At 39.2% G+C, this 15,272-nt stretch overlaps 1 protein-coding gene across 4 annotated transcripts in view; it reads right to left on the bottom strand.

Annotated features, from left to right (window-relative positions):
- Positions 1–15,272, bottom strand: part of LOC138756988 (histone-lysine N-methyltransferase Smyd1-like) — a 129,162-nt gene that overhangs the window by 22,320 nt on the left and 91,570 nt on the right. For all 4 annotated transcript variants that reach the window (XM_069923535.1, XM_069923537.1, XM_069923536.1 and 1 more), the window contains 3 exons: positions 6,322–6,517; positions 3,328–3,420; positions 171–334 (listed from right to left, as the gene is read on the bottom strand). In XM_069923535.1, the coding sequence (XP_069779636.1) occupies positions 171–334; positions 3,328–3,420; positions 6,322–6,517 (453 nt within the window). The remainder of the gene's footprint in view (positions 1–170; positions 335–3,327; positions 3,421–6,321; positions 6,518–15,272) is intronic.

Raw genomic sequence — 15,272 nt, 5'->3', positions numbered from 1 at the left:
AATAAGCTTGAGAACCACTGGACTAAGCCAAAGCCTGATGCAGGAGCAATACCTTGAAATAATGAGAAATGATTAATGTTGCCCACTGTTACAAGCACAGACCTTCTAACCTATGAATATGCTTTGCTTGTGGGCAATGCAGTTTGCCACCCCTAATTGTTGGCACTTACTGGTATCCCTCCACCATCTGCTTGGCGTACCCTGCTGCTTCTTCGAAATATTGCAGGTACGACAGCACTTCGGAGCTGAGGCTCAGGATCTTTAGCTTGTAAAGGTTTGTGTCCTCCAGAACAGGCTCTTGCTTTTTCAAACACTCCCGACAGAGCCTCACAACCTGTGCATGCACAAATAGTGGGGGGGGGGAGGTGGCCACATGTGCACAGAAAGAAGGCAACAAGAAAAAGAGGAATAAAGATAATAGTTACTGACATCTTTGTTCATGTTTCCTCTCATAAAGTCCCCACCCCTTCCTATCTATTTACTTTGTTATGAGATCTGGAAACATAATTTTGGGTTTGTGTGGCTCTTGACATAGATTCTCTGCTGTTCGAATTCGAGAAACCACCAGAGTCTGCGATCCATTTCTAAAGTCTTATGTAAGTGGGCATTATCGTGGAGAGTGAGCTGTCCTGGTTGTTTTCTGTGGGACCATTTGTTTATACTCAAGATATTGAAGTAAACAATGTATTTTTCCATTAGCTATCAAGTTCTTGAATCTCAGTGTTGCTGGAGTACCCTTTGGTTCCAGTTAGGACAGATTCAAGAACTTGATAGCTAATGGAAAAATACATTGTTGTATTTGCCTGCTCTATTAAAACATTGCTCTTTTTTTAATGCATTGACTTCAATTACAAATATCTAGTGAAACACAGAAGTCTGCAGATGCTGTGATTGTAGTAAATGCACATAAATGGTGCCGGAACTCACCCAGTCTCACAGTGTCCAAATGAGGTAAATATATATTGCCGACACTTTGGGCCTGAGCCTTTCTTCAAAGTATGGGTAAAAAGCGGACAAGTTCCTTCATTAAAATGTTGGGAAGAAGGAAAGAGAGGGCAGGAGCACAGATCAACAGACAAAATGTGCTCATTGGACATGAATTGGAGGACAGGAGAGGAAAGGACAATTGATCAAGGGAGGGAATGGCTCTGTGAATGCAGAACTGGAGGAAAGGAGGCAGGAGGAATAGGGAGAGAGAGAGGGAGAGAGAGAGAGAGAGAGAGAGAGAGATAGGGAGAGAGAGAGAGAGAGAGAGAGAGAGAGTGCTGGTAGACAAGAGCAATAGGGATACAAGAGGGCTGGGGTTTAACAGAAACTGGAGAAGTTGAGATTAATATCAATTGTTGGAGGGTGTCCAGATAGAATTTGAGGAATTGTTCCTCCAATAACCCTGGTCTGTGCTTCTCCCCCTGCCTTTTTTCTCTTCTCCCCAGCCTTTTAATTCAGGTGCCTTCCTGTTTTTTACTCATACCTTAAATAAGGACTCAGGCCCGAAACATCAGGAATATATCTTTACCTCCTACGGATGCTGTGTGAGACCTGCCGAGTTCCTCCAGTGCTTCTGAGTTTTTACTGTGAATATTTATTTCTTTTTCACTCTCCTAGCCTATTAAAATTACACAGCATGGAAAATGGCCTTTCAGCCCAACTGGCCCACACTGAGCAAAATGTCCCAACCACTCTCCCTGTAGCTCAGACTCCGAGTCCTAGCAATATTCTTGTAAATCTTCTCAGTACCCCCTCTCCAGATTTGACCACACCATCTACCTGTGATTCCACTTTCAAGGTAACTATGTATCTGTATTCCGAGATCCTTCTGCTCTCCAACACTCCCCGGTTGCCATCCATTCAATGTGTCAGTCTCACCCATGTTAGACTTCCCAAAATGCAACACCTCACATTTCTCTGTATTGAACTCCATCAACCATTCCTCTTCCCACCTGCCCAACTGATCAAGATCCTGCTGCAATCTTCATCAACCATCTTCACGTGAACATTTTCACCCTCATCATTGATAGAGAGGTGACAAACAATGGGCCCAGCATCAAACCCTGTGGCACACTACTCATCACAGGCCTCCAGTCCAAAAAAGATCCTTCCACCATCACCCTCTGCTTTTTCCCATGCAACCAACTTTCTCTCCAATCTGCTATCACTTCGTGGATCCCATGCGATCGAACCTTCCAGAGCAGTCTACTATGTGGAATCTTGTCGAGGGCCTTGCTGAAATCCAAAGTTCTGCACTCGTCAGCATTCTTGGTCACACCTTCAAAAGCCTCAATCAGATTTGTGCGACTAGACTTACTGATGATCTCTAATCAGCGTTTGTCCATTCAAGTGCATATACATCCTCTCCCTCAGAGTACTCTTTGGTAACTTTCCAACCGCAGATGTCAGGCTCACTGGCCAAGAGTTCCTAGGCTTTCCCCTGCAGCCTTTATTGAATAGAGGCACAATATTTGACATCCTCCAGTTGTCTGGCACCTTACTTGTGCTCACTGACGACTCCAAAATCTCAACCAGGGAGTCTGCAGTTTCCTCTCTTGCTTCCTACAGTGTCCCTGGATATATCAGATCTGGCCCTGGAGATTTATCTATCTTTGTACACCTCAGCACCTCCTCAATTCTTGACTGTTCTCAAGACTGATACTGCCATTGTAGTAATTGAACATGTACTATCAGTGTTGGTGTGTCTTATGTTCGTCTGTAGCTGTAGCAAGTGGGAATTTTGATGCCACATTGAATTTATTAAATTGCCAATAAATTATATCATATTTTAATTATAGCTTTCTGCATCTGCAGCTGTTGTGCTTCTCATTTGCCTTTAAATATTCTTTCTCAGTCTTCCTTTGCATAGGTGATCCAGTGTGCACTGCATCATCTACAATGAACAAGAAGGCATAAAACCTAATAGAAGTATGGGATTGTGGCAACCCACTTACCAGCAAGCCAACCAGCTCCCTGACGTGCTGTGGAAAACGTGGGAAATTGACCTGCATCCAACACTGGTTTTTAATCTAGGCTGATGACATCATTGATGATGTCACTTCCTATCCATGTGACAGAAGCAGTGATGGAAATAAGCCCAGCATTCAAGCCTGGAGGTGTCAGTCTCCATAGTGTGTACATTGGCTTCTCCATGCATACATCAACCCACCAATGTGTACCCTGATGTCTATAGCAGCTCAGTATTGTGTACTTTGCTAAAGCATAGACTTCCCTTCTGAATAAACTCAACCACCATACCTGAAGAAATGGTATAGTTACATTTATAAAGTTTCTAAATGTCAGGATTGATTCATTAAATAAACAAATTATTTCCCTTACATTTGCCCAAAGTCCCTCTTGTCGTTCCTTCTCAACTTTTGCCAGGGTTGTCTTTGAAAACTCAGTGACTTCCTTCACAGTCTCTTCTGGTATCTGCAATGTTACAAATACAGTATGTGATGAACTGGCTTGTGCTGTTGGCCATTACAATAATTTTTCAGAGTGTTGCCATCTCCCTGATTGAGTTGTCTTCTAGTTGTTCCTGTCCATGCTTATAGTGTTGTGCAGTGCAGAAAAGGGTCCTTCTGTTTACCACAACTCTCATTGGGATTGACAGTATTGTCATATTGATTTATATGGATAGTGGGCAATGGTGCCCCTGACTTAATCTGGCTAAATTTAATCAGACCTGTCAAAGATCGATAAATGAGATGAGATTGAGAAAGGCAAAAATCTGGGATTGAATGATTTCAATCTCTAGTGAGGGTGAGATAATTTGGTTAGAGTTGGCAAGATGGGCTGAAGGGCTTGTGTCCATGCTCGCCCTTGAAGGATAGCCAGTGTTGAATGAATGGGGGTTGTGAGTGTCAAATAGGTTGGAGGAAAGAGTGTGAATGAATTGGGATTAGGTGTATTGAACCAACTTGGATTTGGGGAGTGTGGATGGAGATGGACTGGCAATATTGAATGGATTTGGATTGACTGCTCAATGGCCTGAGGTTGAGAGAACTTTTAATGAATTGGATTAGGCAATATCATCTTGGGTGGGATTGGGATGATCATTGGAGTGGGATTGGAAATTCTGGTGGAATTCTATTTGGAACTTTTGGACCATTTGGGATTTCAAATGTTGGAGGTGCTGGAATTCGAAATTCTGAATTAGGTGTGAGCAGGCTTGTTGAATGAACTGGGTTTGGGAACATTGATAATACTGAGATTAGGAAAGCTGAATCACTACTAATTGGTGATGTTGACTCAACCATATATAATAAAAGCAAGGCCTTCTTTGATTTCCTTTGCTCTTGGTTGAGAAAACTGATGTCACTGCATTTATCCATTGTCCTACCTGCTTTGGAAGCGCGGAGGCAAGTCACCTTCTTTTCCCACTCATTATGATGCATGAGGCTCCCAGAGCAATCCATCTGCCCCACTTCCTCTCACTCTGTTGTCCTGGAGCACTGCAACACACTCCCTCACAAACATCCCATCCACAGTTGGTGTAGCTGTTAGTGCAACACTGTTACAGCACCAGCAAATGGGGTTTGAATGCAGCTCTGTCTGGAAGGAGTTTGTATGTTTCCTCCCACCATTCAAAACATTCCAGTGTTGCAGGTAAATTGGGTGTAATTGGTCGGCATGGGCTTGTGGGCCAAAAGGGCCTGTTAACATGGTACATTTCTAAATTAAAAAAAAAATCCCATTGCTCCTTCAGCCTTATGTACAGCAGCTAATTAACCTGCCAGCAGGTCTTTGGTGCCACCCCCCCTTGAAAAGGTACAGGTGTTACAACATTTGCACCACTAGGTTCAGGAACAGCTGCTCCCCCTCCCCCATCAGACTCCTCAACAACAAACTCAATCAGGGACTCGTTTAAGGACTCTTACTTGGGCACTTTATTGACTTTTCTCTCTGTATTGTACAGTCATTTCGGTTACATTATTTGTTAACATGAGTATGTTGAGTCAATTTTTTTGCACTGCCAAATAAGTGGTGATTTTGCCTCGCCTGCAGGAAACAGAATCTCAGGGTTGTACATAATGTCATGTATGTATTATGGCAATAAATCTAAAATCTGAAAAATGTTTGTTTGGCCCCTTGTGTGGAAAGTTAGACAGCAACCTTGATGGTGTGAGCCAGACAAGTGGCTGACTTCCTTGCCAGGTGGTTTTTTGTGATGTTTCATTGTCACATTAAACCATATAATGCCCAGAAGTTGGTTGTGCCGGAGTTCCAAATGCAGCAGTGAAGTGAGGGGAAGGAGGTCCAGATTGAACATAGAACGCAGATCTGTACAGGAATAGGCACCCTTGGACCATGGTGTCTGTGCTGAACTCGATGCCAAATTAAATTAAATGTTGTCTGCCTGCACATGATCCATATACCTCCATTCCTTGCATATTTATATGCCTGTCTAACAACCTCTTAAACATTACTATTGTATCTGCTTCCATCACTACCTTCGGCAGCTGATTCCAAGCAGCTACAACTCTCAGTAAAAAACTTGGACAACACATCTTCTTCAAACTTTCATCCTCGAACTGAGTGTTTTATGTTTTTCACCCCAGAGAAAGATTCTGACTGCCTACCCTCTCAACGCCTCTCAATTTTATAAACTCCGATCAGGTCTCCCCTCAGCCTCTGATGCTCCGGACGAAACAAACCGTGTTTGTCCAGCCACTCATTTCACCTCACACCCTATAATCCAGCCAAAATCTTGGTGAATATCCACTGCTGCATACAGCAGTGGAAGCCAGATCACTGGGAGTATTTAAACAAGAAATAGACAAGTATCTCATTAGTGAGGGCATCAAGGGATATGGGGAAAAGGCTGGAAATTGGGACTAGTGTAGAGTAGCTTGGTGTAGATTTGCAGAACAGACTTGATGGGCCTAATGGTCTGGTTCTGTTCCATTGTCTTGTGATCTTGTGATCTTGTGAACATCTTAATTTTATTTAGACGTATGGAATGGTAACAGGCCCTTCTGGCCCACGAGCCCGGGCCCCCAATTTACCTATCAACCTACAACCAGAGTGCGTTTTGAAGAATAGGAGGAAACTGGAGCACCCATAGAATCCCGTGCAGAAACAAGAAGAATGTACAAACTCCTTACAGACAGCGCTGGACTCGAACTCGGATTGCTGACGCTGTAATAGCAAGGCACTAACTGCTATCCTAACCGTGCCGTCCCACTCTTGGCTCTTTCCAGAGCCAACCCATCCTTCTTGTAATGGGGCCACCAGAATAGCATGCAAAATTCTATGAGCGGCCTCACCAAGGTTTTATGTCACTGCAACATGGCTTCCTTGCTCTCATGCCCAATGCTACTGATTTACCTTTTTGCCATCTTCCTCTTTGACTGCCTGCATCAGGTCATTTTTGATTCCCTTTTGGCAATGTTCGCAGTTGCAATCGAAGTAGTACTGCTTCTTGAGCATCTCGCGCCTGTCCGTGCTAAGGTTCAGGAAGTCCACATACGAGACCGTCAACTCTTCTCCTGACTTGACTGGCTGGATTGCTCGAAGTTGAATTCTGTTGATCAAGAAGCCACTCAGTTCGCAGCTGAGATTAACCAGGATGTCACAGTAAAACTTACAGGACTCCTTTCTGCATGCCCAGATGAATCCTCTGTACCAGACCCTCCGACAAGGATGTGAACTCATTCAGAAGGAACAAATCAATAATTCTGTTACGATAAATTTACATAAATGAATTAAATTATCTACACACATTTTGCACAAGCACATTTGGAGATTTGTCAATTGCTTTGTTCTCAAGACTCCACATCCAGTTTGTCAATGGAAGTGCCTGATTTTCTTTGGAATATTCTTTCTTTCATAAACAGAGTATAATTGGAACACGAGCAGCACACAAGAGTGCTGAAGGAACCCAACTCTACAATGGGAACATGTTTATAGCCCTGCAAAATTATATCAATCTACAGTCCCCGTGAATTTAGTCCATCAAGTTCAAACACACCATCCACTTCACTCAATCCCATATTATTCTCCCCGCGTTCTGTTAGGTCTGCTTTGTTCGAGAATGAGTGAGTCAGACACCAGACTGAGTCGAAATCAAGGTTCTTTATTACCGGATTGTAACACTTGCAACTAACAGTGTTAGTTGGAGAAGGCGCATTCTCCCGATATCAGCAAGTGGTGTTTTTTTATACCTCAGGACACGCACTTAGTAAATTATCATACCATTACATTGTCCAATGAATAAGCTGTTGGTACCCTTCTCTGTTAGTCTGCTGCACATCATCTTGTTATTGCCACACTTATCTTGAGCGTACAAGGTCACACCTGCATCCTGTTACTCCTAAGTACTGGGTGACTCCTTCTCCGGTCCCAACTCATGATGTTTTAACCTTACAATTCCCATCAACCCTTCTAGATTCCACCACTCGCATACAAGCTGGGAACAACTCACAGGGGCCCATTAAACACGTGAGTGGGAGAATGGATCAGCTCATGATTAAATGGTGGGACTAGCCTGTTTCTGCTCCTATGCCCGACTTATGGTCTCGTATGAGAGCGTGACTAACCATTGGGTCTGCATTTTAAACAATTGATGAAAAGCGTAGCCAGCATCGCCATCATGGAAGGAATTAATTGTTAGTCACTTGCATCTATACAGTGGCGTAGGACCACCGAATCATTTTTAGCCAATTAAATCAAAGTCTGATCTCTGTTGTTGACAAGAAAGCACAGTGGTTGATGTCACACTGCAAGTTCCCAGAGGCAACAAGGAAGTGATCGTGCATTTTAGCCACTCATAGATAACTAATTATTAAGACAAGTACCGGGAGCTGGGCTTGGCAAGATAGCGTAGAGTCCAGACATGCAATCTCGACCTCTCTGGCCAGACTTTTAAATACCTGTTTTTTAACCCTTTGTTTTCAAGTTTAAACTTTTTAAATTTTAGTTTAAAGTATTAAGGAATTATTATGGCCACTGATGGTATAAAGACTAAACCTCAAGTTCAGAAGAAGTTACATTTTCGAAGTGCTGAAGATCTGGGGCCTAGACGACGATACAGCCTCAAGCTTAAGCTCTTCATTGTCTAAACCCCAAAGATTGCCTGTGGGGGCTGAAAAAAAACCTATTGCCCACCAAATGAAGGATGGCACTGGAATTACCCGTTCTCCGGAAGAAGGTGCGTGTTTCCAAGAAGTGGACCCCAATTTGGAAAGCCTTTCGATTTCAATGGAGGGAGCACACAGGAAGACGACTCCATTGTTGGAAATGCATCAGGTAGCATTTCAATCTGAAGAAATCGTTTTTCTTCGTGAATTGATGAAAAAACAACGAGATAATGGGGGAGACCAGCGGCGACTCCCTGAGGAAGTTGGAGTGCCATCACTGGGAGTCCAGACCCGCAGTAAAACTTTTAAAATGCCTTCTGTTGAGTTGCAGCAGGAGCTGCAGTTACCTTGTTCTGCCACTATGTCAGAGAGAGCAGAGCTCAGCTTGACTGAATCACAGTGTATGCAATTAAATGAAGTTATTCAAGCTGTTATAAAACCTTTGTCGACATCTCAAATGAATAAAATGGCTCAAATGAACGCTGGTATAAGTTCAGAATTAAATATGGTTAAGACATGTGTGGATGCATCTTATGAAGAATTTTAAAAAATTCAGACTGCTTTTTTGGACTGTAAACAACAAGTGACTTCTAACACAGAAAAAGTGTTGAAGGTGGAAAAATCAATCATAGAATTAGGAGAATGTGAGAAGGAGCTAGAAAGAAAAATAGATTATTTGGAGAATCAAAGCAGAAGGAATAATATGAAAATTGTTGGTTTGCCAGAAGGTATAGAAGGACATTTCTTTAAAGACTGGATTCCGCAAATATTAGGGCAAGAATTTTTCTCTGGGGGATTGGCACTGGAAAGAGCCCATAGAGCTTCAAGAAGAATACCCACAGCTAGTCAACAACCGAGACCAGTAATAATTCGATGTTTGAGATATTTGGACAGAGAAGCAATACTTCGAGTTGCAGTACAAAATGCGAGACAACGACAAACCCCATTATTGATTCAGAATAGCAGAGTCTTTTTTTATCCTGATCTGAGTCAAGAGGTCATTCAACGTCGACGTCGATTCACTTCAGTTAAAGAAGTTTTGTGGCATAAAGTTTATGTCTACTTTTCGCTACCCTGAAGTTTTGAAGGTGTTTTATGGAGACTATCAATTTTGGGTTTTTGAAACTGATCATGAAGCAATGATTTTTGCTGATTCATTGCTAGATATAAGAGGACAAAGACGTTGTCCACCATTATCTCCTAAAGAAAAATCTGGTTGCTCTGGAAAGAGAAGAAATGGCAGAAATGGGAAAAATGGGAATAGAAAGAGTCCAACTTCTTCTGAAATGGGATCTTCGAGATTGGAATCTTCTGGATGAAAAGAATAATTTTTTTTTCTTACTCTATTTTTTTTGTTATTATGATATTTTGATGTTATTGACTGTTTGGCTGGGGAGGGAAAGATTTGCACTAATTTCTTAACTAGTCATCAGCCACTGGTGGGTGACCCATACCCAATTTTTGTTTAGGGGATTACTACCTTTTGGTAATTGTTTGTGGGGGGGCAGAATTTTCTTTTTATTTCTTTATTTTTTTTAATTAGTTTTTAATTTGTGATTTTTTTATTGGAGGGCCTATATACATTGATTTGAGTTTTAATATAAAGATATTATTGGTATTTAGTAATAATAGTAGATATGTCAAAGTTGAGGTTTGCTACTTTTAATGTTCGAGGATTAAATAGTTCGATTAAGCGTAAACGAGTCTTGGCGTATATTAAGAAAATGAAAATTGATATTGCCTTTTTACAAGAAACACATTTGAATGTGAAGGAAAGCATGAAATTAAAAAGGGACTGGGTTGCGCATGTATATTCTTCTTCATTTAATTCTAGAGCTAAAGGTGTAGCAATTTTGATACAATTCATTACAATCAATGGAGGAAAAGGCAGGATGTTTTCTTAAATTTAATTGTAAGATTTTTTAGTGAATTTTGGACTTTACTTAATATTTATGCCCCAAATGCAGATGATGAAATATTTATTTCAGATGCATTTTTATGTTTGGGTCAGGCTAATGATAATATTTTAGTTGGTGGTGATTTTAATTGTGTTTTGGAACCTTTATTAGATAAATCTCCGAAGAAAGTTAAAAAATCCAAGATGGCAATTGAGGTCCAAGCGTTGATGAAAGATCTTAATTTAGTAGATATTTGGAGATGTCTTAATCTGACAGAGAAATATTTTTCCTTTTATTCATCTAGACATGAATCGTTTTCAAGGATTGACTTCTTTTTAGTATCGGCACTTTTACAAGGGAAAATACAACAAGTGGAATATAAAAGTAGGATGATTTTAGATCATTCCCTGTTATATTTTACATATGAAACTTCTGCGAAAATTAAAGTGGCCTATTGTTGGAGGTTTAATACAATGTTGTTAAAAAATATGGAAGTTATTGATTTTTTGAAAAAACAAATTAATTTTGTTTGAAAGAAAATTCTAATTCTGTTCAAAGTAAGTTTGTATTATGGGATGCTATGAAAGCCTATTTGAGAGGACAAATTCTTCTAAAATAAAGAAGAATCGATTAAATCAGAGTTTTGAATTAGAGAAACAGATTGATGTTAGAAAAGGAATTTCAGAAAGATGCTACAGAAGATCAGAAAATAGAATTATCCAGGTTGAAATTGGAATATAATACTTTGCAATCTTATCAATTCAAATGTGTGATTAATAGGACTAAGCAAAGGTATTATGTATGGGGAGAGAAAGCACATAAGGTACTGGCATGGCAATGAAAGAAAGAACAGATTTTGAGGGACTATTAATGCTGTTAGATGAAATTCTCTTATTACATAAACCTTGTGAGATTAATGATCAATTTTACTCATTTTATAAAAAGTTATATACATCTGAAGGAAAATAAGAAACTGAATCGATTGATTTTTTTTATCACAGTTGAATTCACCGATATTAGAGGATGCAGATATACAGGAGTTATAAGAACCATTTACTGATTCAGAAATTAAAATGGCTATGCTGGAAATGTCGAACGGTAAATCACCTGGTGATGATGGATTTTTGGTTGAATTTTATAAATTTTTTTATGATGATTTCTCTACAGTGTTTGGGGATGTATTATGTAAAGGTGGAGAACATTATGAATTACCTGAGTCTTGTTCTAGTGCTTTAATTACAGTAATTCCAAAAAAAGATAGAGATCCTTTGAAAGTATCTTCATTTAGACCAATTTCGTTGTTAAATGTAGATTATAAAATAATAGCCAAAATATTAGCGAATAGATTGGCTAAATTTTTACTAAAGTTGATTCATATGGATGAAACAGGTTTTATAAAGAATAGATATGCTTCAGATAACATTTTGCGCGTGATTAGTTTGATTAATAGATTTCAACAATCTTCAGATCATCCGATGGTGATATCTCTAGATGCAGAAAAGGCATTTGATAGAGTTGAATGGAACTTTTAAAAAAATTTTTGGAGAAATTCAAGTTTGGTCCTTTTTTTATTGGTTGGATTAGGGCTCTATATAGTAAACCCGTAGCTAGAGTATTGACGAACGGTTTGATTTCGGAACCCTTTAATCTATCTCGATCAACTTGTCAAGATTGTCCTTTATCACCGGATTTGTTTGCGTTAGTGATTGAACCTTTAGCACAGTTGATAAGACAAAATACACAGATACAAGGTATGAAAGTTTTAGATGAGGAGTATAAAATTAATTTATTTGTTGATGGTGTATTGGTGTATTTAATAAACCCAGCTCAGTCACTTTTGCATTTGACGGAATGTTTAGTACAATATGGATGTCTTTCTGGATATAAAGTTAATTGGGGAAAAAAGTTAAATATTACCGGTAAGTGAAGGAGTTTATTCAGTTTATAAGAATATTATTAATTTGAAATGGACAGATCAAATTAAATATTTGGGTATAATTTTGAATGTTAATTATCAATCTTTATATAAATTAAATTATGTTCCATTAATGAAAAAAAAAACTGATTTGATCAAATGGAAAGATTTACCTATTAATTTAATGGGTAGGATAAATACAATTAAGATAACATAACATAACATAACATAACAATTACAGCACGGAAACAGGCCATTAGGCCCTTCTAGTCTGCACCGAACCAAACACCCCTTTCTAGTCCCACCTCCCTGCACAATGCCCATAACCCTCCATCTTCTTCTCATCCATATACCTGTCCAACCTTTTCTTAAATAATACAATTGACTCCGCCGCCACTATTTCTCCCGGAAGCTCATTCCACACGGCTACCACTCTCTGAGTAAAGAAGTTCCCCCTCATGTTACCTCTAAACCTCTGTCCCTTAATTCTTAACTCATGTCCTCTTGTTTTAATCTTTCCTCTTCTTAAAGGAAATAGTCTATCCACATCCACTCTGTCTATCCCTTTCATAATCTTAAATACTTCTATCAAATCCCCTCTCAACCTTCTACGCTCCAAAGAATAAAGACCTAATCTGTCCAATCTCTCCCTATACTCTAGATGCTTAAACCCATTCTGGTAAACCTTCTCTGCACTCTCTCCACTCTGTTTATATCCTTCCTATAATTAGGCGACCAGAACTGCACACAGAACTCCAAATTAGGCCGCACCAACGTCTTATACAATCTCAACATCACCTCCCAACTCCTATATTCCATGCAATGATTGATAAAGGCCAGCATACTAAAAGCCTTCTTCACCACCCTATTCACGTGAGTTTCTACCTTCAGGGAACGATGTACCATTACTCCTAAATCTTTCTGCTCTTCTGTATTCATCAATGCTCTCCCATTTACCACGTATGTCCTGTTCTGATTCTTCTTACCAAAATGAAGCACCTCACACTTATCAGCATTAAATTCCATCTGCCATTTTTCAGCCCACTTTTCTAAGCAGCCCAAATCCCTCTGCAATCCTTGAAAACCTTCTTCATTATCCACTATTCCACCTATCTTAGTATCGTCTGCATATTTACTAATCCAATTCACCACCCCATCATCTAGATCATTAATGTATATAACGAACAACAATGGGCCCAATACAGATCCTTGAGGCACACCACTGGTCACCGGCCTCCAACCTGACAGACAATTATCCACTACCATTCCCTGGCCTCTCCCTTTCAGCCAATGTTCAATCCATTTGACTATCTCAAAATTTATGCCTAAAGACTGCACCTTCCTAACTAACCTTCCATGTGGTACCTTATCAAAGGCCTTACTGAAGTCCATATAGACAACATCCACTGCGCTACCTTCATCCACATTCCTAGTCACCTCTTCAAAAAATTCAGTCAGATTGGTCAAACATGACCTTCCTCCCACAAATCCATGTTGAGTGCTCCTGATCAGACCCTGTCTATCCAGATGTTTATAAGTACTATCTCTAAGAATTTTCTCCATTAATTTACCTACCACAGACGTCAAACTTACAGGCCGATAGTTGCCAGGCTTCCTCCTTGAACCCTTTTTAAATAACGGAACCACATGCGCAATGCGCCAATCCTCCGGCACTATCCCCATATCTAATGACATTTGGAAAATTACCGCCAGAGCCTCTGCTATTTCCTCCTTCACTTCTCTCAATGTCCTGGGGAAGATCCCGTCTGGTCCCGGAGACTTATCCACCTTTATATTCTTCAAAAGCCTTAAAACTACACCTTTTGTAATCTCTATATTCCCCATATTTACCCAATTTGCTTTTTTTATCTCACATCTCCCAATATCCTTCTCCTTAGTGAATACCGAAGAAAAGAAACTGTTCAGTATCTCCCCCATTTCTCTAGGCTCCAAACACAGTTTTCCGCTCTTTACCCAGAGGGTGGTGAATCTGTGGAATTCATTGCCACAGAGGGCATTAGAGTCAGGTTCATTAAATCTATTTAAGAGGGAATGAGATCTATTTCTTCAGTATAAGGGAATTAAAGGTTACGGAGAGAAGGCGGGGATGGGGTACTGAACTTTAAGATCAGCCATGATCTCGTTGAATGGCGGAGCAGGCTCGAAGGGTCGAATGACCTACTCCTGCTCCTATCTTCTATGTTTCTATGTATTTATTTGATACAATTTTTTTCAAGATTTGAATAAAATGGTTAGGGAGTTTTTATGGAGGGGTAAATTTTCGAGAGTAGCTTTGAACAAATTAACTTGTAAATATAAGTTAGGGGGACAACGTTTACCACATTTTCAAAATTATTATGAGGCAGCCCAACTTAAATTTATTAGTTCATTGATGGATTTGGTACGGCCTCTTAGTTGGGATAAAATTGAGATGGCAAGTATTTCTGAATTTGAAATACATCAATTTTTGTTCAGGTGGAATATAAATTTGTTACGACAATATAATGTGCCTATACTAAAACATTTAATGAAATTATGGATAAAGAAAAATTAAATGATAGACTCTAGGGATAAATTATTGGCTTTGACTCCATTGGAATTTATTGCATTGGAGATTTAAAGGTGTGAAAATTTTGGAAGATTGTTTTAAAGAGGGTAAGTTTTTATCTTTTAATCAGATGAGGGAAGATTTTGGTATTGATAAGAATTCTTTATTCCTTTATTATCAAATTTGATCTTTGGTAAAATGTATGTTTGGTTGAGATATGATTTTACCTAAAATGACTAAATTTGAGACTTTTCTTATGAAGGTACCAGAGAAGGGTTGTATTTCATTTATGTATCAAATATTACAGGATGGTATGGATAAAAAGGGTTGGGATAGATCTAAAAATAAATGGGAAGCAGATATTGGTTTTATTTTTTCTGAAGAGGATTGGTTAGATATCTGTTATGATCGTGTAACTAGATTGATAAATGCACATTATGCAATGATTAATTACAAATTTTTACATCAATTATAATTGACACCTGAAAAATTAAAAAATATGGTTTTCATGAATCAGATTTGTGTTTTAGATGTGGTAATTCTGTTGGAACTTTTTTTCATGCTGTTTGGTCATATATACATATACAATCTTTTTGGAAGAAAATTCAATCATTTTTAGAATACCTGTATAAGATTAAAATAGTTTTAGATCCGACAGTATTTTTATTGGGTAGTTTGCAACCTCTGAAAGGGCTTGGGATTAGGTAAATTCCAGCTTGCTTTTGTACATTTAGCTTTATCCGTGGAGAAAAAATGTATTGCTAGTACTTGGAAAGATACAGATATGATTGATATTAATAGATGGCATAATGAGATGAAATATTGTTTAATAATGGAAA

The sequence above is a fragment of the Narcine bancroftii genome, chromosome 3 (assembly GCF_036971445.1).
Source record: "Narcine bancroftii isolate sNarBan1 chromosome 3, sNarBan1.hap1, whole genome shotgun sequence".
Lineage (NCBI taxonomy): Eukaryota > Metazoa > Chordata > Chondrichthyes > Torpediniformes > Narcinidae > Narcine > Narcine bancroftii.
This window is presented reverse-complemented; position numbering and strand designations above follow the sequence as displayed.